At 35.5% G+C, this 23,757-nt stretch overlaps 1 protein-coding gene across 6 annotated transcripts in view; it reads left to right on the forward strand.

Annotated features, from left to right (window-relative positions):
- Nucleotides 1-23,757, forward strand: part of RPS6KC1 (ribosomal protein S6 kinase C1) — a 243,669-nt gene that overhangs the window by 69,313 nt on the left and 150,599 nt on the right. For all 6 annotated transcript variants that reach the window (XM_082399676.1, XM_082399677.1, XM_082399675.1 and 3 more), the window contains 2 exons: nucleotides 2,803-2,918; nucleotides 15,580-15,673. In XM_082399676.1, the coding sequence (XP_082255802.1) occupies nucleotides 2,803-2,918; nucleotides 15,580-15,673 (210 nt within the window). The remainder of the gene's footprint in view (nucleotides 1-2,802; nucleotides 2,919-15,579; nucleotides 15,674-23,757) is intronic.

The raw sequence follows: 23,757 nt of genomic DNA on the forward strand, positions 1-23,757 counted from the left end.
TGTGTATCAGTTGTCTCTTAAAGAGATTTTTGGTAATCTGCAAAATAACTTTTGTTTATATGTTATTGGCCAGAATTTAGTCCGTGTCCACATGTAACTGCAAGGCAAGCTGGAAATTATAGTTTTTTTTTCCCCTGGGCCGCCATGTACCTAGTTAGAAATTGGGGATTATTTTACTTAGAAAGAAGGCGAGAACAGATATGATAGCAACTGGCTATCCCAAAGTAAATGAAGTCGCATACTGAATGTTAGGAATCCTCTAATTGATTGCCACTTGCCTGCTAACCTTTACTGGGCCTGGGCTCTTTGAGGATGCTGATACAAGTTACAGATCTTTTCCCTAGAAAAATGTACCTGTGGACATATGTGTGGAGTTTTGTAGGATTGTTGTAACCCATCCATTAAGCATAGGGGGTTGTTTATGGACACACTGTTAAAATTTCTTTTTCTTTCTTTTTTTTTTTGGCTGTGTCGGGTCTGGCGGCACTTGGGATCTTCCTTGTGGCGCACAGGCTTCTCTCTAGTTGTGGCGTGCAGGTTTTCTCTTCTCTGGTTGTGGCACGCAGGCTCCAGAGTGCGTGGGCTCTGTAGTTCTGGCACGTGCGTTCCAGAGTGCATGTGCTCTGTAGTTTGTGGCACACGTGCTCTCTAGTTGTGGCACGCGTGCTCAATAGTTGTGGCGCACGGCTTAGTTGCCCCGCAGCATGTGGGATCTTAGTTCCCCCACCCGGGATTGATTGGAAGGCGGATTCTTTACCACTGGACCACCAGGGAAGTCCCTAAAATTTCTTATCTGTGAAAGATGACTATCTTTTAGGATAGAATGTTCCACTGTAAGATAGTTCTTTGTGTTAGAAAGTATTTCTACGTTTTTATTATTCACTCATACAGTCAACAAAAATATATTAGCATGTTCTGTATGCCAAACACTATGATGGTCCTTGAAGATTTAAAGACACCATGATTGGTGTATTAAGTGCTTACTATGTGCCTGGTATGGAACTGCTCATTTTAAGTACATTGCTCATTTTCTCCGTTTTGTAAATTAGGAAATAATCTGCCTAAGATTTTATAGCTAGTGAATGATAGAGCAAGTAGTTTGAACGCAGGTCTAACTCTAAAACCATTTATTTTAGTCATCATGAAGTAGACATTTCACCATAAGCATGAGACACACTGAGCTGAGGTATTTAGTGGTTCAGTTTCAAATTCTTGCCGTGGGTAATATAACTAGGAATCTCTCTCTCTCTCTTTTTTATCTTTAGGTTGATAAGCATTTTTAATGTGATTATGCTACCTTGCTTATTTACATTCCATAGACTTTTAAAAACCTGTTCACTTTCTATAAAACATTGTTAACCATTTTAAGGTGATATCATGATTAAAATCAGAATGCTTGAACCTCAATCTATTATTTTCCACAAAGTCTAATTATTATATCAAGTTTGTTAGCTGGGATATAGTATAATCTTACACATAAGGGCTGGTTTTAAATTAAAGTATGTTGGATTAGATGTGACATTTCCTAGTTTAGAACATCTTTTTTGTAATTATGTACTTTCATAATAGAGTTGAGCATTTTGAAACAGATTTCCCCATAAACAAGGGAGAGTAGAGAGTTGGCACAAATTTAGTTAGCACACCAAAATTTAATCATTATTTGTGTTTCTGAGTGGGTGGAAAATAGAGGTGATATTTTAAAAAGTTAGTAAAAAATAAATTTCCGTACTTTATAGTAACATTAAATACTTATTGAGCTACTGCAAGAAGTGTGGCACTGCAAAAGTAACCTCTTTTCTCTTTGTACTCTCAGATGTAGTTTAATGCTTTGACTAAAGCAAGTGAGGGCTCTGTTTTAATCCATCTGTTTCTTTTTTTCCTCCCTTTCTTTCATTTGCTTCTTTGTAGTGATAACTGCAAAGAAGTTGACTTATTTCCAATAAGTTGTGGTGCCTATAACTAGGAATCTCTTTATACCTCAGTTTTCTATTAAGATTTTGCAAAGCCACTTAAGTATGGGATGTGGTACTCTTTTGATTTTGTATTTTTTTAAACCTAAATTGCAATCAGTATGATACATGGCATGTGACAGATGCCAACCGGTAATCTTATCTGAGAGTAGTACAAAATGGTCATATTTGAAAATGTCTTATCATCATTCAAATTGTATACATCATTAAAAAAAATTCTTTGAAAACCACCTTTCGATCACCTTGCAAACCAGAGCTCACTGTGCTGTGTGTGTTCTCTTTTTTCTCACAAGTGTGCTTTCATGTACACTGACAGCATCACACATGGAGTTTGGCTTGAAAGCTTTTTGCTTCAAGCTGAGGTTTTTGACCCCACTGACATACAGATGTTCTCGTAATTTTCTCTCTTCAGCTCCATTTATAAATCAAAAAAGAGTGGGAAAGGGAAAATTATATGAGTAATGACAGTATTAAATTACTATAGAAAACCATTTGAGTTCTTTATTAATTCTCCTTTCAACTTTAGTTTCAAATTACCAGTTTCTTAAATGGTAAGTTTTTTATATTGACAGGCTTTAGATTATGACTGCATTATTTATTTGCTAGTTGACACCTCTGCCTCTTGTTTTATCAGAAACATTATTTTCTTTTCTGGTGGGAGCACTACTGATTCCAGTTGTAGAGACTAGATTTGACTTCAGGAGGTTGCCTGATAAGCACAGCAAGTAGGCAGTGATAGGCCTGCTGCTGCTTTCTAAATTGTGAACATAAACTAACATAAATCAGTGTTTGATCTTTCTTTCCTTAAGTGTTGATTCTTATTTAATTCTAGGACGATTTGATGAAACTGTTATTGAAGAGAGGAGACAGTGTGCTGAAGATCTGCTACAGTTCTCTGCCAATATTCCTGCTCTTTATAACAGTAAACAGCTTGAAGATTTTTTCAAGGTTTGGTGTTCTTTCTGGAATATTTTGTATTTTATTAAATGTCTTTGTTTTCTAATTTGTAGTAAAGCAAGATTCAAGGTTTTTTTTTAAAACAAAATGTCATTGACTTTTGAATTTCATTATTCACTGAAATAAGTAGAAGTTAATAGCTAAATAACAATGTCTATGGCATGTCTTCTATTTCTCATGTAGAACTGTATATAATTTTCGATTCACAGATTTAAAAAAAATTGATGCTGAGGGTTTAGAGGTTACCTAATTCACTCCATCATAATTCAAATACATTAAAATGTTTAAATATGATGAAACTCCAGTAGTTATCTTCACTTTTTGAGGTGTCTTTCAGTAGTAGACTTCTTTTCTATTAGTCTATATTAAATTTGTTCTAATTAGACTAAGCTATGTAAAGATAGAACAAAAATAGTCACCATACAACTTAAAGAGGTAGACTAGTACAAGTTGTATTACCACAGATGTTTGGATAGTAGTGTTTTAAGTTTCTTGACACGTAATGCCTTCATTCTGAGTTCATTATCATTTTATTTATTTATTTATTTTTGGCTGTGTTGGGTCTTCGTTTCTGTGCGCGGGCTTTCTCTAGTTGCGGCGAGCAGGGGCCACTCTTCATCGCGGTGTGCGGGCCTCTCACTGTCGCGGCCTCTCTTGTTGCGGAGCACAGGCTCCAGATGCGCAGGCTCAGTAGTTGTGGCTCACGGGCTTTGTTGCTCCACGGCATGTGGGATCTTTCCAGACCAGGGCTCGAACCCGTGTCCCCTGCATTGGCAGGCAGACTCTCAACCACTGCGCCACCAGGGAAGCCCTCATTATCATTTTAAATAATAATTTTCTAGCTTATTTTGTATTGAACCTGTGCTAGTTGTCGGTTAATATCAACGTCTTTATTTATAATATTAATGTCGTTTCCTATTGCATTTAGCTCTCTAGAAAAAAGCTAGATGATTGTGCCATAATTATTTTTTCCCTTCTTTAACTAAAAATCTACTCAATTGTACATATGTCATTTCTTAGACCATATAGGCAGCAAGGTATATGAGGATCTTACAAAAGGATATACCAAAGGATCTACAAAAGGAATTTATTTTTTATGACCTATTTTAGTTTACTGAAGGAAGTTGATCTTTTGAAAGATATTATAAACTTATGACTTAGAAATAGAAAGAGTAGTAGAAAAGTTTGTAGTAGCAATAAGATTCTTGCTGATTGACTTCATTGCTTAATTTTTCATTACTCTGCAAATGCGGTTGAGATGATAAATTTGGCTTCTGCTCATGACCTAATGCAGATATTTAGGATAAAAGGCCAAGTCAAATTGATTTAGCTCTTTACTAAATACAGCTGTTTCTATGTGGCAGCGAGTCTATGCTTCTAGAAAAAGGCAGCATTATTTATTATTATTTTTTTAATTAATTTTTTTGGCTGCATTGGGTCTTCGTTGCTGCACTTGGGCTTTCTCTAGTTGTGGCGAGCGGGGGCTACTCTTCATTGTGGTGGGCGGGCTTCTCATCGTGGTGGCTTCTCTTGCTGCGGAGCACGGGCTCTAGGCGCGCGGGCTTCAGTAGTTGTAGCACGCGGGCTCAGTAGTTGTAGCACACTGGCTCAGTAGTTGCGGCTCCTGGGCTCTAGTGCGCAGGCTCAGTAGTTGTGGCGCACGGGCTTAGTTGCTCTGTGGCATGTGGGATCTTCCCGGACCAAGGCTCGAACCCGTGTCCCTGCACTGGCAGGTGGATTCTTAACCACTGTGCCACCAGGGAAATCCCATGGCAGCATTACTAAGCAAGAAGAATATTGCTCTATAGAAATTGTGAAAGGCAGTCTCGGAAATTAACACATGCCAAGGGCTATAAAAGGGATATAGGGGTCAGATCATAGACTGAACAATTTAAATGAAAGCTAGCTGCTCATTCTATTTCTTTTGGGTCTGGGAATTCCTAATTGTAACTGTTGCTGGAAGACACTTATTTTTAGGCGTTGTGGAATGAGAAACAAAAGGAAAGGAAGAAAAAATTGGGCAGTTTAAGAGAAGTCAAGCTAGTCTTGGAAAATATTTGGAAATATCTTTAGCAGTGTGCTTGGCAGGAGAGAGATACTGATTTGGTAATATCACAACAGTGATGCTTAGTTTCTTTACGTAGAGATCAGTAAATATGGTCTTTGAAGGTTATTTAGCTCCAAGTAAACAATAACAACAGCAAAACTCACCATATTATCTTAAACAAGAAAAGGGTTTATTTGTCTCATACAACAAAGTTTCTTTTTCCACATATATATATATTTAAAAATTCAGGTATAGTTGATTTACAACATTATATAAGTTTCAGGTGTACAACATAGTGATTCACAATTTTTAAAGGTTATACTCCATTTATAATTATTATAAAATATTGGCTATATTCCCTGTGTTGTACAATATGTCCTGGTAGCTTATTTATTTTATAGATAGTAGTTTGTACCTCTGAATCCCCTACTCCTATTTTGCTCCTCCCCCCTTTCCTCTCCCCAGTCATAATCACTGTTTCTCTATATCCGAGTCTGTTTCTTTTTTGTTATATTCATCAGTTTGCTTTATTTTTAGATTTCACATATAAGTGATATCATACAGTATTTGTCTTTCTCTTTCTGAGTTATTTCACTAAACATAACACCCTCCGAGTCCATCCATGTTGTTGCAAATGGCAAAATTTCATCCTTTTTTATGGCTGAGTAGTATTCTATTGTATATATACACCACATCTTCTTTATCTGTTCATCTGTTGATGGACACTTAGGTTGCTTCTATATCTTGCCCATTGTAAATAATGCTACTCTGAACATTGGGGTGCATATATCTTTTTTTTAAACATCTTTGTTGGAGTATAATTGCTTTACAGTGTTGTGTTAGTTTCTGCTGTATAACAAAGTGAATCAGCTATATGCATACTTATACCCCCATATCCCCTCCCTCTTGCGTCTCCCTCCCACCCTCCTTATCCCACCCCTCTAGGTGGTCGCAAAGCACTGAGCTGATTTCCCTGTGCCATGCAGCTGCTTCCCACTAGCTAGCTATTTTACATTTGGTAGTGTATATATGTCAGTGCTACTCTCTCACTTTATCCCAGCTTACCCTTCCCCCTCCCCGTGTCCTCAAGTCCATTCTCTATGTCTGTGTCTTTATTCCTGTCCTGCCCCTAGGTTCATCAGAACCATTTTTTTTAAGATTCCATATATATGTGTTAGCGTATGGTATTTGTTTTTCTCTTCTGACTTACTTCACTCTGTATGACAGACTCTAGGTCCATCTACCTCACTACAGATCAAGACAGTTTGGTACTGGCACAAAAACAGAAATATAGATCAATGGAACAGGATAGAAAGCCCAGAGATAAACCCACACACATATGGTCACCTTATCTTTGATAAAGGAGGCAAGAGTATACGATGGAGAAAAGACAGCCTCTTCAATAAGTGGTGCTGGGAAAACTGGACAGCTACATGTAAAAGAATGAAATTAGAATACTTCCTAACACCATACACAAAAATAAACTCAAAATGGATTAAAGACCTAATTGTAAGGCCAGACACTATAAAACTCTTAGAGGAAAACATAGGCAGAACACTCTATGACATAAGTCATATATCTTTTTGAATTATGTTTTTGTTTTTTTTGGATGTATTGGAACTGCTGGGTCATATGGTAGTTCTGTTTTTAGTTTTTTGAGAAACCTCCACACTGTTTTCTTCAGTTGCAGCACCAATTTACATTCCCATCAGCAGTGCACAGGGTTCCCTTTTTTCCACATCCATGCTAACATTTATTATTTGTGGTCTTTTTGATGATAGCCATTCTGACAGGGTGAGGTGATGTCTCATTGTGGTTTTGGTTTGCATTTCTCTTGTGATTAATGATGTTAAGCATCTTTTCATGTGCCTGTTGGCCATCTGTATGTCTTTGGAAAAATGTCTATTCAGGTCTTCTGCCCATTTTTTAATTGGGTTGACTGTTTTTTTGATGTTGAGTTGTATGAGCTCTTTATGTATTTTGGATGTTAACCCCTTATTGGTCATATCATTTGCAAGTGTTTTCTCCTAGTCAGTAGGTTGTCTTCTCATTTTGTTGATGGTTTGCTTTGCTATTCAAAAGCTTTTTAGTTTAATTAGGTCCCGTTTGTTTATTTTTGCTTTTGTTTCCTTTGCCTTTGGAAATGGATCCAAAAAATATTGCTATGATTTATGTCAAAGAATGTTCCACCGGTGTATTCTTCTAGGAGTTTTATAGTTTCCAGTCTAACATTTAAGTCTTTAATCCATTTTGAGTTTATTTTTGTATATGATGTGAGAAAATGTTCTAATTTCATTTCATATAGAAAACATATGAAAACACCACCCCTGGTGGTGCAGTGGTTGAGAATCCGCCTGCCAATGCAGGGCACACGGGTTCGAGCCCTGGTCCGGGAGGATCCCACATGCTGCGGAGCGGCTAGGCCCGTGCGTCACAACTACTGAGCCTGCGCGCCACAACTACTGAAGCCTGCGCGCCTGGAGCCCGTGCTCCACAACAAGAGAGGCCACCGCAGTGAGAAGCCTGCACACCGCAACGAAGAATAGCCCCCACTCGCTGCAACTGGGGAGGGCCCGCGCACAGCAACGAGGACCCAACACAGCCAAAAATAAATAAATAAATAAATTTATTAAAAAAAAAAAGAAAACATATATCAGATAGATATTGAGCAGTGGAATTGCTGAGTCTTATGCTAAGTTTATGTTTTTAAGAAACTGCCAAACTGTTTTCCAGAGTGACTTTACCATTTTACGTTCACCAGCAATGTAGGAAGGCTCTGGTTCTTTTATAACCTCACCAGCACTTGGTATCGTGTGCTTTAAAAAATATAACTATGTGTATAATGGTATCTCACTGTAGTATTAATTTCAGTTTTGTAACCTCACCAACACTTGGTATTGTGTGATTTTTTTTTTTTCTTTAATTTACTTTTGGCTGTGTTGGGTCTTTGTTGCTAGGTGTGGGCTTTCTCTAGGTGCGGCGAGCGGGGGCTACCCTTTGTTGTGATGTGTGGGCTCTAGGGCACGCAGGCTTCAGTAGTTGTGGCACCTGGGCTTTGTTGCTCCGTGGCATGTGGGATCTTCCCGGAGCAGGTATCGAACCCGTGTCCCCTGCATTGGCAGGCAGATTCTTAACCACTGCGCCACCAGGGAAGTCCCTGTGTGATTTTTAAATCATAACTATGTGTATGTGTATAATGGTATCTCACGGTAGTATTAATTTCAGTTTGGCTAATGATGTTGAACATGTTTTCATGTGCTTATCTATATGTATTCTTTGGTGAAATGTCTATTAAAATCTGTCCATCTTTTGGTTGAGTTGTTTGTGTTAATGAGTTCCAAATGTAATCTGGATACAGGTTCTTTATTAGATACGTGATTTGCAAATATTTTCTCCGAATGTATGGCTTGTCTTTTCATTTTCTTAATGGTGTCATTTGATGTGCAAAAGTTTTTAGTTTTGATGAAGTATAATTTACCATTTTTTTTCTTTTTTGAATCATGCTTTTGTTGTTATATCTAAGACCTCTTTGATTAACCCAAAGTCAAGAGAATTTTCTCTTACATTCCTTTCTGGAAGTCTGTGATCCATTTGCAGTTAATTTTTGTGTATAGTGTGAAGTAACAGTCTAAATTAATCTTTTGGCACTTGAATATCAAATAGTCTCAGCACTGTTTGTTGAAAAGACTATCCTTTCCCTATTGAAGTATGTTGGCACTGTTGCTGAAAAAGAATTGACTATACATGTAACACTTTATTTCTGGACTTTTGACATCTTCTGTTGATTTATGTGCCTGTTCTTTTACCAGTACGTACTCTCTTGATTACTGTAGCTTTATAATATGTTTTGAAATCAGAAAGTGTAAGTTTTCTCACTTTATTTGTATTTTTTCAAAGATGTTACGGCAATTTTGATTCCTTTGAATTTTCATAAAATGTTTTAGTATCAGCTTGTCCATATCAACAGAAAATTCTGATGAAATTTTGATTGGAATTGTATTAAATCTGTAGTTCAGTTTGGGGAGAATTGTTATCTTAACAATATTGTCTTCTAATCTATGAACATGAAATAACTCACCATTTATTTGTGTTCTTTAATTTGTCTCAGCAGTGTTTTGCCATTTTCAGGTATAAGTCTGGCACTTCTTTTGTTAAATTTATTACTAAATATTTTATTCTTTTGTGGTTATTATGAATAGAATTGTATTTTTTCATTTAGCATTATACTTTAAAGGTTTATCCATGTTATAGCCAGTATCCATATTTCATTCCTTTTTTTATACTTCTTATAATATTCCTTTGTATGGATCCATGGATATACCAAATTTTGTTTATCCATTCATCAGTTGATGCACATATAGGTTGTCTTCTCCTTTTGACTATTATGAATGATACTGTTATGAATACTGGCATATAAGTTTTTGTGTGGACATATTTTTTCATTTCTCTTAGGTATATACCTAGGAGTGGAATTGATGTGGGAAGATTTTAAATTTCTAATTCAGTTCATTTTCTTGTTGTAGGTCTATTCTAATTTTCTCTTTCTTCTTGAATCAGCTTGTTAACTTGTATCTTCCTAGGAGTTTTCATCTAAATTCTATACTTTGTTCATAGTGTTCCTTACAATGTTTTTAATTTCTATAGGTATGGTAGTGATGTCCCCTCTTTCATTTATGATTTTGGTAATTTGTGTCTTATCTATTTTTTCTTGACCTGTCTAGCTAAAAGTTTGATATTTTTGTTGATCTTTTCAAAGGATCAACTTGGTTTCATTGATTTTTTTTCTCTATTTTTCTATTTCATTTCACTGATTTCTGTTCTAAACTCTGTTTCCTTCCTTTTGCATGCTTTGGGTTTACTTTGCTCTTTATCTAATTCTTTAATTCCTTAAATTTGAAGCTTAAGTTATTGATTTGAGATGGTTCTTCTTGTCTAACATAGGCATTTACAGCTATAAATTTTCTTCTTAGAATTGTTTGAGCCTCATCCCATAAACTTTTGTTTTATTTTCACTTTTATTCAGTTCAAAGTATTTTCTGATTACTTTTATGATTTTTCTGTTGACCCATTGGTTATTTGGAAACATGTTCTTTAATTTCCAAATATTTGTGGATTTCTTAAAGTTTCATCTGTTGTTGATTTCTAATTTTGTTTTCTTGTGGTTGTGGTCAGAAAATATACATTGTGGACTTCCCTCGTGGCTCAGTGGTTAAGAATCTGCCTGCCAATGCAAGGGACATGGGTTCGAGCTCTGGTCTGGGAAGATCCCACATGCCATGGAGCAACCAAGCCCGTGTGCCACAACTACTGAGCCTGCACTCTAGAGCCTGCAAGCCACAACTACTGAGCCCACATGCCACAACTACTGAAACCCACGTGCCTAGAGCCCGTGTTCCACAACAAGAGAAGACACCACACTGAGAAGTCTGTGCACCACAACGAAGAGTAGCCCCCACTCGCCACAACTAGAGAAAGCCCACGCGTAACAATGAAGACTCAACACAGCCAAAAATAAATAAATTTATAAAAAGAAAAAAATATATACATTGTATGATTTCATTCCTTTAAAATTTACTGAGACCTGATTTATTTCCTAGCAACATTGAAAGGAGCATATATTTTGTTGTCAGGTGGAGTTTTATGTAAATATCTGTTAATTCAAGTTACTTGATAGTGTTGTCTTCTTTATCCTTGCTAATTTTGTCTAGTTGTTCTAGCAATTATTGAGATTGAAGTATTGAAGTCTCTATTATTGTTGAATTTTCTATTTTTCTTTTCAGTTATGTTAATTTTTACTTTATTTTGGGGCTTTTTTGGCATAGAATGGTTATATCTTCCTGATGAATTGATTTTCTTAACCTTATGAAATGCCCCTCTTTCTAGTAATATTTATTGTCTTAAAGTCTGTTTTGTGTGATTTTAATATAGGCACTCTAGGTTTCTTACAGTTGCATGGTACCTTTCTTTTATTCTTTTGCTTTCAGTCTGTTTGTATTATTGAATCTAAAGGGTACTCTTATGTGCACTATATATAGTTTAATCCTGTTTTTTTATTCAGTCTGCAAATTGCTGTTGTTGATTGTGGTATTTAGTCCTTTTATATTTAATTATTGATAAGATTGAATTTTTGTCTGCCATTTTGCTATTTGTTATATGTCTCATATTTTTTGTTCTTTTGTTTTTCTACTTTATACCACCTTTTGTATTAAATAGGTATTGTTTATTATACCACTTAAATTCTTTTTTTTTAGGTGTGTGTTTTTAAAAGTTATAGTCTTACTGTTTGCTCTAGGGATTAAAATATGCACTTTTACTTATGACAATTTACTTGAGAAGAATACTAACTTAATTCCAGTAAAATATAGAAAGTTTGCTCCATAGAGCTCTATTTACTCCTCCTTTTTTGTTATATTATCGTATACCTCAAATGTAAACTGAACAATACAGTGTTATGATGTCTTTTCAAAGAGTTAAGGGAGGAAAAAGAAGGACATATATTTATGTAGTCTTTTTATTTACCCTCATATTTCCTTTTTTTGGTGTTCTTTATTTGTTCAGGTGGATTTGAATTACCATATGTTGTCATCTCCTTTCATCTTGAAGGATTGTAGTTTCTTTTTTTGTGCAAGGCAGGTTTGCTAGCAATAGAGTCTCCCAGTCCTTGTCTGGAAATGTTTTTATTTACTCATCATTTTAAAAGAATAGTTTGCTGGATGTATAGAATTATTGATTGACAGTTCTTTTTAACAGTTTGAATTTATCATTCCTCTGTCTTTTTTCCTTTATTGTTTTTTTATGTGAAGTCAGCTGTTAATTATACTGTAGTTCCACTGTATAAGTCTTTTTCTGTTGCTTCTTTCTGAATTTAGCCTTTGTCTTTCAACAGTGACTAGCTGGTGATCTGTTTCTGTTTATTTTATTTTGGGTTTAATTTATCTTCTTGTGTTTGTAGATTAATATTTTTGTCAAATTTTGGAAGTTTTCTGCCCTCACCTCTTCAAATATTTTTTTTCAGCCCTTTTTCCTCTCTCATGTCTGGTACTCTTTTTACATGTAAGTTGGTATGCTTGTTATTATCCCACAGCTCTCCCTGGTTCTCTGTTATTTTTCAATTTTTTTCTTATGATGTTCATATTGGATAGTTTCTGTTGATCTTCAAGTTCATTGGTTATTCTTTCTCAAATGTATTGGTGAACTTCTCTAGTGAATTTAAAATTTTGTTACTATACTTTTCAACTCTAGGATTTTCATCTGGTTCTTTTTTTCTTAAAATCGAGATTAATTCACATTACATAAAATACACCAATTAAGCCATACAGTTCAGTGTTTTTTAGTTTGTTCACAAGGTCATGCAACCATTATTACTATCTAATTTCAGAACATTTTTATCACCCCAAAAGAAACATTATATCCATTAGCATTCACCCCTCCTACCCCACTTGCCCCAACCCCTAGCAAACACTAATTTACTTTCTGTTTTGATGGATTTGCCTATTCTGGACATGAATGGGATCATACAGTATGTGGCCTGTTGCATCTGACTTGTTTCACATAGCTTAATGTTTTCAAGGTTCATCTGTGTTGTAGCATGTATCAGTACTTAAGTCCTTTTGATGGCTGAATAATATTCCATTAAGTGGATATGAATATACCCCATTCTGTGTATCCATTCATCATCACACTTTACTCTTTCTTTGTATGTCTCATAATTTTGTTGTTGAACACTGAAAAATTTGGATAATATAGCAACTCTATGTTCTAATTTTTTTCCCCTGAGGGTTGTTGCCATTGTTTTATTAGTGTGTTCAGTAACATGTCTGTACTAAATCTGTGTAGTCTGTTTGATGTACAGTGTGTGACTGCTAATATCTCTGCTCAGCTTAAAATCTTTATTGTATTTTTAAACCTGGCTAGGTGTCTTGTATAAGCATAGCTTGGGTCAGCCAGTGATTGGCCTTTGCTTGTACACTTTGTTTCATTATATGCTTCTCCCTTATGCTGATGATTCTTTGTGTGTTTTCAAGGTTCAAGCAGTTTTAAAGTTTGCCCTGGCCTTTGTTTTCCTTTGGGATCTCTTGCATTTCTCTGCATGCGCACCCTCTCATGGTTTGCCAGGGATTTGCAGATAGCTTGATCTGTCTTTGGTTTTTCCTGCATGGATAGGTAGAGAACTTATTAAGAACCCTTATGGCCATGTTATTTTCTGGATCTTCCTGCTAAATGTCTGGCTAACGTGCTGGTCCTTTGCTTACTACAACTTCATGCTTGCTGAGCCACTGTTCTTGCTATTTGTTTGGCACTAAGATCGCTACTATTATTGATAACACTGTTTTGGGGGGGCGACTTTTTTCTGTGCTTAAGTCTAAATCATGCCAGCCTCTTCTGCAAGTGAATCTACTTGTTTTTAAGGCTTGCCTTCCCTTGTATAATTACCATGGCAATCCAGCTGGGAGGGAATATGGGAACAACCTCAGGCAAGAATGTCACAGACCCCCACAGTTCTCACCCGGGCTTCTGTGGTTTTATGAGTAGCCACTTATTCATTTGCTTTATGTTTTTGGTTAATTTCCAGAGCTCTGAAATGTAAAATTGTTTTGACAGTTTTCTCTAGTTTCATCATTGCCTTTTGGGGGGCATTTGCTGATTTACCACCATATTTGGATGTTCCAGCGTATCTGAACTCCTTCCCCCCCAGATTGACTCTTCATTAATCAAAACCTTTGAGATGCTGTATAATAAGAGTTTCTTTTTACTGCATACTCAGAAACACTAAAAGGTTAATGTTTTTGAACTAGAGATTTAAAGTAGAATTGTGGCATATTTTCCTACTACTTCCCTTAAGTTCCTCTAGAACAGTTTTTGTTATTATTTTGTTTCGTTAAAGATTTATTCTGTATTATCTATTTTGTATAATATTGTTTATTAAATTAGGTAAGTAAAATTTCTGTAGGATTATGAGCTAAAACATTTCTTGCATTCTTCAGTATTTTGTTTTTATCTTATGAGCAGATCTTGTATCAGCTAGTAATAACAAATAAAAATTTGAGTGCTTATTACATTGTTCTAAACACTTTACATCTGTGAAATCTTTTAGTCCTAACAACTCTTTGAGTTAGTTATGTAGATATTATTTCCATTTTATAGATAGGTAACTTAAAGTCACATACCTGTTAGTGGAAGAGGTAGTTAGTAGTTGAAAGGCACTTTCTACTACGTGAGATTATACCTAAAATCAAATTTGCCTATTAAAATTCTCAGGAATACTTTTACATTTTCTTAGGGTTTGGTTTGGATATTGTTTAAAGGATGGCTTAGTCTAGAATAGATACTCTTTTTGGAGAAAAATTCAGTTACAATCTGTGATTTGAATATTTTAATAAAAAAATAGAGTAATGTGATAAAAATTCTTCTAAAAATAATCGTTTTCAAAGTTTCAGTTCACTTAAAACTCAGGGAAGTAAAATTTGATCATTTGAGAGGGACCATTTCAAATTTCTCTTCCTTAAGGATGAACTGGCAGGGAGACTAGATTAGGTAAAGATAGTTGTTAGGGGTGGGGGAAGGATAGTTGTTGAGTTCTTTGTGCTGACACAGAGAGGAAATAGGGGTCTTGTATTTCTCTTGGGTTTTGCTATCCTGGTAATAGTGTTTGGGGGTGTAGAACTGTTGGTGGAAGGTAAAAGGAAATATGTTAAAGAGCAGAAGAGCTATTATTTTAATTAGTTATAGTTATTTAAGGGTTATAAACCTTTATATATGTGATTGGAGCATTCAGTCCATAAAGCCACAGCACAAAATCACACCACACCACTTGCCTGATAGAGCATTCTCTAGTTGCACACAGAGTAAGAGAAAATAATCTTTTCAGACCTGAATTTTCAAACTTAAATATAGAATTAAAATGATGGTCACATGGATAAGTCAGTTTTATATTTATTAAAAATGTATCTCTTTAATAAAATATCTTAAATTTATTTAGTCTTATGTACATTGCATTCAAATGATTCTCGAATATAAGGCACTTCTCGGATCACTTGAGGTGCTGTGTTGTATGTTGTAGTTTTTAATTTGGTAAAATTAAATGACTTCCTAATGGAGTCCATCATTTATCATTAATTAGAAAGACTAGTGACTACTAAGGATACTGAGTAATACCCACCACTTTAGCGGGTGGGCTTTTTCTTTTTCTGCATTTTTTTTAATGAGTACTTTTGGTAGATTTAAAATAACATGCTTTTATAAAAAGCCACACATTATTAAAAACATTGTAAAATTCCTGTTGAATTTTTAAATAATAGGCTATGTTTTAGAACAGTTTAGGTTTACGGAAAAATTATGCAGAAAGTATAGAGTTTTCCCATAGATTCCCCTTTCTCCCTCACAGTTTCCCCTATTATTAACATCTTTCCCTGGTGTGGTACATTTGTTACATTTGATGAACCAATATTGATATTCCTATTGATTTTTTAAAAGCAATTGTAATCTAGTTTAATAGAAGAACATTTTTGTAATTCTTGTACATAGATGAGATAACCATTGTTCTCATTACTGATTTTTTAAAATACTCATATCGACAATGAAGCACAGTTACTTTGGTCTTTTTAGGGTGGAATAATCAATGATGGTTCTGAATTGATTGGTCCTGTTGAAGCTTATTCGGATTCCCTCATTGATAGCTTTCCTGAATGTACTACAGAAGGTAAGAGATTTAAATTTTTTTTTCATTTCAGTGGTTTTGATTGCAACAGACTATAAATCATAGCTACATTGCCACAATTAGATGGATATAGGAATTTGAGAGTATTTCACTAATTCTAAGATATTTTTTTTCCCTCATGTTTTAACGTCACTGATATTGAGTACATAATACTGGGTTGATGATATCTTACATTTAATAGACAGCTTTTTTCTTTCTTAGTGATGTATAAAATAATGATTTGTCCTACAATTAATGGCTTCTTAGATTTGATGAAATGTGGTATAATGAGTGTTCAGAATTTGTGTTGTGTAGTATAAGAATGCCTTGCTAAAGTTTATTTAGCAGCATCTGACTATCAGACAATAAATTCCAAGACTGGCTTTAAAAGTTTAGTCATGCACCAGAAAGAATAAATCTAAGGCAGTTTTAGTGTTTTTGATATATTTTATAATAACATGAGCCTAAACCAAAGCAATTTTTGTACTTTTAATCACTTTAATTCAAGAATGCTTAATCTCTTGTTTTATTCCTCTATTAAGCCATCTTTGAATTTTTATGAAGATTTAAAATACATATTTTGGTCTTTGAATTTCCTTAGCTAGTTTTCTTCCAGAAAATATTTTGGAATTAAAAAAGAGAGAGACTTGGGGATAGGGCGGGAAGAGTCTTTAAAAATACGTAATTAGATTTGTTTGAGGTGGCTTAGGTTTGGTTTATATAAAAGAAAAATAGACTAGATAATATTTCTTGATCTCTTTCATGAGTAAGAATTTATGGTAGAGGAGAATGGTGTATGACTCTAACATGGGAGGTAGCCATGATCTCATTGTAGTGATGTTTTTGTGGGGATGTGTACTGATGTCATACAGTGACAGACACGTTGACATAGATCTATTGCAGTAATTCCCATCATGTTTTGGTAGGAACAACAAGTTCCCATCCATTGTGTGGGCTGATGCATTTAAAATTTATTTTTCTTTTGGTGGTACCGCATTGAGAAGTGATTAGCTTTTCTTATTTTTCATGATGGCTCGCATTGACTTAAAAGCACAGTCCATTAACTTACACCTACTGTTCTGTGAAATGTATGGGGGACCTGAGGCCCAGGGATCTCCCTTGGGTCCTCAATATCTTTGACTCCGTCCTGAATCAGCTAAGGTCATAGAAAAACATTGTTGATAGTAATTTTATTTTATAGTCCATCAGGTTTGTTGGGGGAAAAAAATCTATTCTCCACGACCTATTTTGATCTGAGATCCTTGCTAGGCTTTGGAAAATCTAATCACTGCTTGAGTTCCTAAGGTGACTCTGTTTCTAGAACTAGTTTCCTTGGAGGGTGACTTTCCTGGGATAACCTGATCTGGGTGTTGCCTCAGAGATACACTCCTACTCCTGAGAAAGAGGGAGAGGGCATTTTCTGCCTGTAAATGTGCTGATTTGGTGACGTCCAAGAGAGGACAAGTAAGAGAGTTAGAAAGATTTGTGGGAGAGTATTCAGTGAGGAGTACAGTTCTTGAAAATTACAGAATGTTTCTTTTCTCTCTTTGTTTTTTGATGCAGAAATTGAAGAGTATTTGATTTGGGGATGGTTATGTTCTTTGATATCCTTGATAAGTCTTTATTACCTAGGTAGGAGTCAACCATGGTGAGAGAAGGGTGTCCCAGAAGCCTATTTGAGTATAAGGTAATCAGGGATGGGAGTGGTGCAGAGGTCTTTTGCCTTAGTTTAGGAGAGACGGGGAGGAGCATTATTATTAGGATGACTTTCCTTGGGATGGTGTTGTAAAATGTGGAAGCTGTTCGGAATAAAAAGGTGGCTGTATTGATATTAAAGGAGATATAACCTAAGGTAGATTATAGCTCTAACTTTATAAGCTAGGGTGAGCTTATAATTTATTGTCCAAACTGAGACACTTCTGAGAATTAAAGAAGATGCTACTGTACTTATTGTACGCCAAGACAACAAGCATAAACCAACAAGCTGGGCAAACTGGGTGAATGGGCCACCCTACCTACAGCAGAGGTAGAGTATATTTGTTTCAGGGTTTATCTTTGACGCTTCAAAAAGATGAGTTTTCCTTGGAAGCAGTTATCATTTAGGAATATGCTTTTATGAGGGAAATTGGGGGCAACATTTCTGTTAAAAACACAGAAAAAGACTTAATGGTACCTAAAAGTAATACTGAAATTTTATCCTTTCAGTGCATAGTTTAGTTTTCTAACTATATTACCATCTCTAAAACACACTGTGATCCTTGAAGAATGAAAAACATGGAACTGGAAATGCTGTTAATGTATATGTTTTTTACCCCCTCCCTTTAAAAGCCTCTATGCCTGGCTAATTAATCCTGCTGAAAGATACCTGTTGACAAATACAGCTCGGAGTGTCAGACAACTTGCAAATTCATTGTTATTTGAGAGGAAAAATGACTTTTAAATATCATGAGATTGTCTGGCATACTAGACAAGTGGAAGATTTACTTTCATACCAAAAGGTCTGCAAACCACAGAGACAACCAAGGGAGAGGGCCTCTAGTAGGAAAAGAGCAGGGAAAGCTGGCAGCCAGCCAAGCCCCACAGGTATGCAGTGAAATGGAAGGTTGTAGAGGGATTGTGGTGGCAAATGCTTGAGATTTGAATTCAGAGCCAAAATGTGAGGAGGTGATTTTCTCCATAACAGCTCCTCTGAGTGTGGTATTTTAAATGGTGTTTTGAAGGTGGATTCATTTTTCATACTTGTGATTTAGTTTGCCAGTGGAATGAGCCAGAAGGGCAAATCTTAATATATAGTCTGCTGTGCCAAGGTCCTTCAGTTAGAGTTAGAGTGACAGAGAACATATGTAGAGGCTAAGTGATCATCATTTTTATTAGTATCATAAAGTGCAATCAACAGGTCTTACTTAATTTACCTTGAAAGAAAGTTTTCTAAGGAAAACGTAAAGAATTGGGTTAGTGGATTTAAAAAAAAATTCATTATTTTATAGTATAGTATGATAGAAGAAACCTCTTTAAGGTTTCATAAAACCAATAATTTGGTGATTAACTGCTAGATGTATTTTATCTAATATGAAATTGAAAATTATAAAATTATTCAGTAGGTTTTTAGATGAAATGTTAATGTTTTATGTTTTTAAAATGAAATGCTGGTTGCTCTTTATCTCCTTTGTTCAGTGAAATTAAACTATATTTTCTCAAAGATGAAAGAAGATTTAATTGATTGTTAACATCTTATTTCCTTTTTAAAATTCCATCTTTTTGTTGAATTAAACTTAGCTATAAAGTTACTGTGACATTAGTGGAAACCTGGCCAAAATGGTGCATGGGAATTGAGCCTCTTGATATGTTTCTCTCATCTGTTGGCCTGTTGGAAGGATGTAGGTTGCTTTACTGCCATGTTGGTCTTGGTATTGGAGCCTTTGATGTTGGTATAAGCTCATCTGGTAAACTGTGTCATTTCCTCTTCCTAGTACATTACTTGACTTCTTTTGCAGTTTTGGGAGGGACATTTTCCAGGTGTATGCAGCAAATAAGAGAAAATAATTAGGTGATCATAACCACTGGAGAGATCCGCTTTTTATATGTAGCATATCTTTAAGAATAAATATTCTTAAATGTCTCCTGGAGTAGTCAAATTTACCTTTTTTTTCCTTTTTGCCTGTAAGTTGTGGAGTAAGAGCTCCCTAAGTGCTCATTGTAACAATTGTAGACACAAGAAAGGATCTGTTAAGCGGTCTTGAATTAACTATTTTTAGAGTAAATGAGATGTATATTTTGAGAATAGCATCTATTGCTAGTCTATGTAAGGGACCTCTTAAAATAACTTTCAGTTCAAGATTTGTGTATTTATTTGGTGGCAGGGTAATAAGTTCTATTATGTAGGTAAGCACAAAGATGACAAAATATAGAAAGCCTAATTAAAAGTAATTTAAATTTAAAGTAGAATTTAGTGCAAATGTCCACTAGGTGGCACCATGAGAACTGTAAATCTTGTTACTGGGCTAATTCTAGGCCCTCCTGTATTACTTTCGAGTGTGCTTATTCAGTTTGAAGTTCCTTTTTCTCTTAAGTGCTTATCTACTTAACTCTTATTCACTGTCCATTATTAGTTGAATTTCCTTTGGTGGAGAAGTTGAAAATAAATAGGAAAAAAAAGAATAAGTTATTATTCTCAAGATAAGCACAAATGAGAATGTGTCATTGTGGTTATGTGTGCATATAAAACAAATGACACAAATTTTAAGTATTGATCCTTAACAACTCTAGGGCTATTGAGGATAACGTTGGATATTAAGAGTTTAGCAGTCGGGTGGGGCAAATAAAAAATTCATGATATTAATATGTTGTGGGAATGGGTTTTAGAATAGAAGGAACATTGGGAATGATATAGGTAAATCTCTTATCTTGCAATTAAAAATTGGAATTTCAGAGAAGTTAAGCCAGGTGCCTAAGGCAGTCACGGCACTCCTGATATTTAATAGCAATCACAGAACTGTATTTTGAAATGAGATTTAATTTTATGTAGGGGAAGGCAGTGAGAATACATATTTGGTATAGAAAGCTCAGTGTGAGTTACTTATGAGCTGGTAACAGGTTTGATTTGCAGAGTAGATTATGGAGAGTAGCAGCAGAAAAAGTTCATTAGGTAGAAATGGAAGCGAACTCATAGATCTTTGTTGTTCATGATAAGGTAACAGTATTAGGGTTGTAATTGTGATTGATTTATTGTGTTACGAGTTTACTCTTTTTTTAAAGCAAATATGCAGTAGGTATTCTGATGTTCTTTTTATAAAATTTCAACGGTGAAGCAAAGACATGTATCGAGGACATTATAAAAATGTGAAATGTCAAAGGAATGGTTCTTTTTAGTAACAATAGCTATTATTGAATGATGAGTTGGTAATCAAGTACAGACTTTTTTTATTGTGGGTGTTTTTTTTAAAATTTTTATTTATTTATTTATTTTTACATCTTTATTGGAGTATAATTGCTTTACAATGGTGTGTTAGTTTCTGCTGTATAACAAAGTGAATCAGCTATACATATACATATATCCCCATATCCCCTCCCTCTTGCGTCTCCCTCCCACCCTCCCTATCCCACCCCTCTAGGTGGTGACAAAGCACCGAGCTGATCTCCCTGGGCTATGCAGCTGCTTCCCACTAGCTATCTGTTTTACATTTGGTAGTGTATATAAGTCCATGTCACTCTCTCACTTCGTCCCAGCTTACCCTTCCCCCTCCCCGTGTCCTCAAGATCATTCTCTACGTCTGCGTCTTTATTCAAGTACAGGAATCTTGACTAACATCAACTTTTAGTTTTAGGTATTCACTTAAAATCATATTTATAGGGGCTCATTTCTTAATGGAGATTGATATGTATGTCTTCTACCTCAGGGTGACCTTTGTTCTGCTCGTGAGAAATCTTGCTTTGTGTGTGAAGCTTGAGTCATTGCTGCTAGGAAAAGTAGAAATTCCCTTTCATTGACTATGGCAATACTTGAACCTCAGGGCTCAGTGAAAGCTATCAGCTAATAATAATGAGGCCATGTATTTTATATATAGTCGGCCATGAGAGACCACCTGTTGTTCTAAAGGAAACTGATCTCTTTTTTGCAGATGGTCTTCAAATACAGATTTCTGATAGCTTATAGTATAAAGATTTATTCTATGGCAACTCAGCCTTTTCCCCTGGTGCCTGTCTTTCAGAGACGGTGTCCTAGACAGATTACACTACACTGCCCTACTCTGAGCAGTTCAAAGCACAGAAGGTGAGGGTAGGTAGGTGAACTGTTGTAGCTGCTTTTTAACCAGTTGCCTGGGGCCCTCTAATAGCCCTGAGACTTGAATCTCTGTGATATGAACCTGGAGGCAGAACGCTTTCATAGAACCTTTGACTCCCCTCCACCCCCCACCCTTTCCAAAAAAGGCTTAGGTTTTTGACTTGATGGTGTTGGTAAAGGATGCACCTTTTACTCTCATGATGGCCCAGAGGGCCCCTTTAAACATGGATTGACTTCAAGTTGGTTTAACTTTTGACAAATAGTCTCTGTATTGTCAGTTGTTGCCCTGCCTTATCCACAGTGTTCTTGCTACTCACCTTAACTGAGAACCTCTTTCTTGCTTGCAGCTCTCTATCTTACTTGTTAACTTTCTGGGTTTCAGGGAGCTAGTGTCCATTTCATGTGATATTTATATGTGTAGCTTTGTAAAAAAACAGATTAAATGACAGGACTGTGATTTCAAGGAGTTGAGCAAGCACTGTATTAAGTAGGTTTACTAAGGATATAAGATGAATAAACTAGGTACTGAGTATTTGCATACCTCTATCTATACTTTTATATTAATTGCTGAGGTGGTAGACGGGAAGTGTTCTTCTTGAGCTGATTGGGGAATTCCCTTCATTGAGAAGAAGGGAAGGTAGAAATTGCTTCAATATGGAAGAGAAACATATCAGATAATACTAGATTAGTTGCAGTGTCTGGTTGAGGAAATATGATAAGGTTAGGTTTTTCAGGTATATTAGGGTACATCTTAAGAGGAGAATTAAAGGAAGAAAACAAGCAAGGAAGAAGTGTCAGGGGTTAGTCTGCTTTATACAGATCTGTCTTTATAATCATGTCTGTCTTCTCTCTTAAGTTAGACGTTTCTTGGCACTGGCTGCTGGCCATGATGCACACAGGCCTACATTTTATAAATTATGTCTGTATAACATATCTTCATTTACAAACAAATTCCCAGTTTTAGCTCTTGCTATATCTTCTTTGATATCCTTCACATACAGAGCCTTAAGAACTTGTCATACACATACAGCAAATATGATAAGAGTCACCTGCAGTCCCAGCATACAGAGAAAAGTACTGTTAATGTTTAGTGTACCTTCCTAGACTTTTTTTCTGTGTTTGTGGTTTTAAACTAGAATTATAGTATATATATACTGCTTTGCAGTTTGTTGTTTTTGATTAATAGAGCATGAATGCTTTAGCATTAAATATTCTTCTATAACATAATTTTTAATAACTGTATAATATTTTATCATAAGGATGTGCCATAATCTCCTATCATTAGGAATTTGTTATTTCCAATTGCACTAATTTTTGTGATGGATATTCTTATGTATGGATCTTTTTTTCATGTCTCTGTTTATTTCTGGTATAAATTGCTGAATTTCTGGGCCAAAGATACCAGCATGTTTTGCATCTGGTATGCATTGCCAAGTTGTCCTCCCAAAAGGTTAAACCAGAACAAGTCTTTTTGTTTCCTTTTGCTTCTCCTGTTTAGGCTAAAAAATTTCCTCTTCCTAACCTGCTAGTTTTTATGTTTGCTTATTTTGAAACATTCCTCCTTTATAGGTGGATGGCCCTAGAGTCTGTCATACAGAGTGAAGTAAGTCAGAAAGAGAAAAACAAATACCGTATGCTAACGCACATATATGCAATGTAAAAAAAAAAAATGTTACTGATGAACCTAGTGGCAGGGCAGGAATAAAGATGTAGACGTAGAGCATTGACTTGAGGACACGGGGTGGGGAGGGGGAAGCTGGGGCGAAGTGAGAGTAGCAGTGACATATATACACTACCAAATGTAAAATAGATAGCTAGTGGGAAGCAGCTGCATAGCACAGGGAGATCAGCTCGGTGCTTTGTGACCACCTAGAGGGGTGGGATAAGGAGGGTGGGAGGGAGGCTCAAGAGGGAGGGGATATGGGGATATATGTATGCATATGGCTGATTCACTTTGTTGTACAACAGAAACTAACACAGCATTGTGAAGCAATTATACTCCAATAAAGATCTATTAAAAAAAAAAAGCACTCATTTAGAATTAGGTAGAATTTGAAAAGGAAACAATTTGTATAGAATACTTATTTTTTACTTTATTTTACTATCTGACTTTCTCCCTAGGTGTTTTGATGGTCTTACTTTTCTGATCTAATTTCATTTAATCATAATTTCCTTTGCTAATAAAATAAGGTTGGAAAAGTAAGAGGAAATATGTCTATGTGACTAGATGTTTATGGTCAAAAGCCAAGAAACTGAATACACATAACTTTACCCTCTTACCCTTTGGTATTATTGTTCTTGTTAG

Source organism: Balaenoptera borealis, assembly GCF_965194805.1.
Source record: "Balaenoptera borealis genome assembly, chromosome: 1".
NCBI lineage: Eukaryota > Metazoa > Chordata > Mammalia > Artiodactyla > Balaenopteridae > Balaenoptera > Balaenoptera borealis.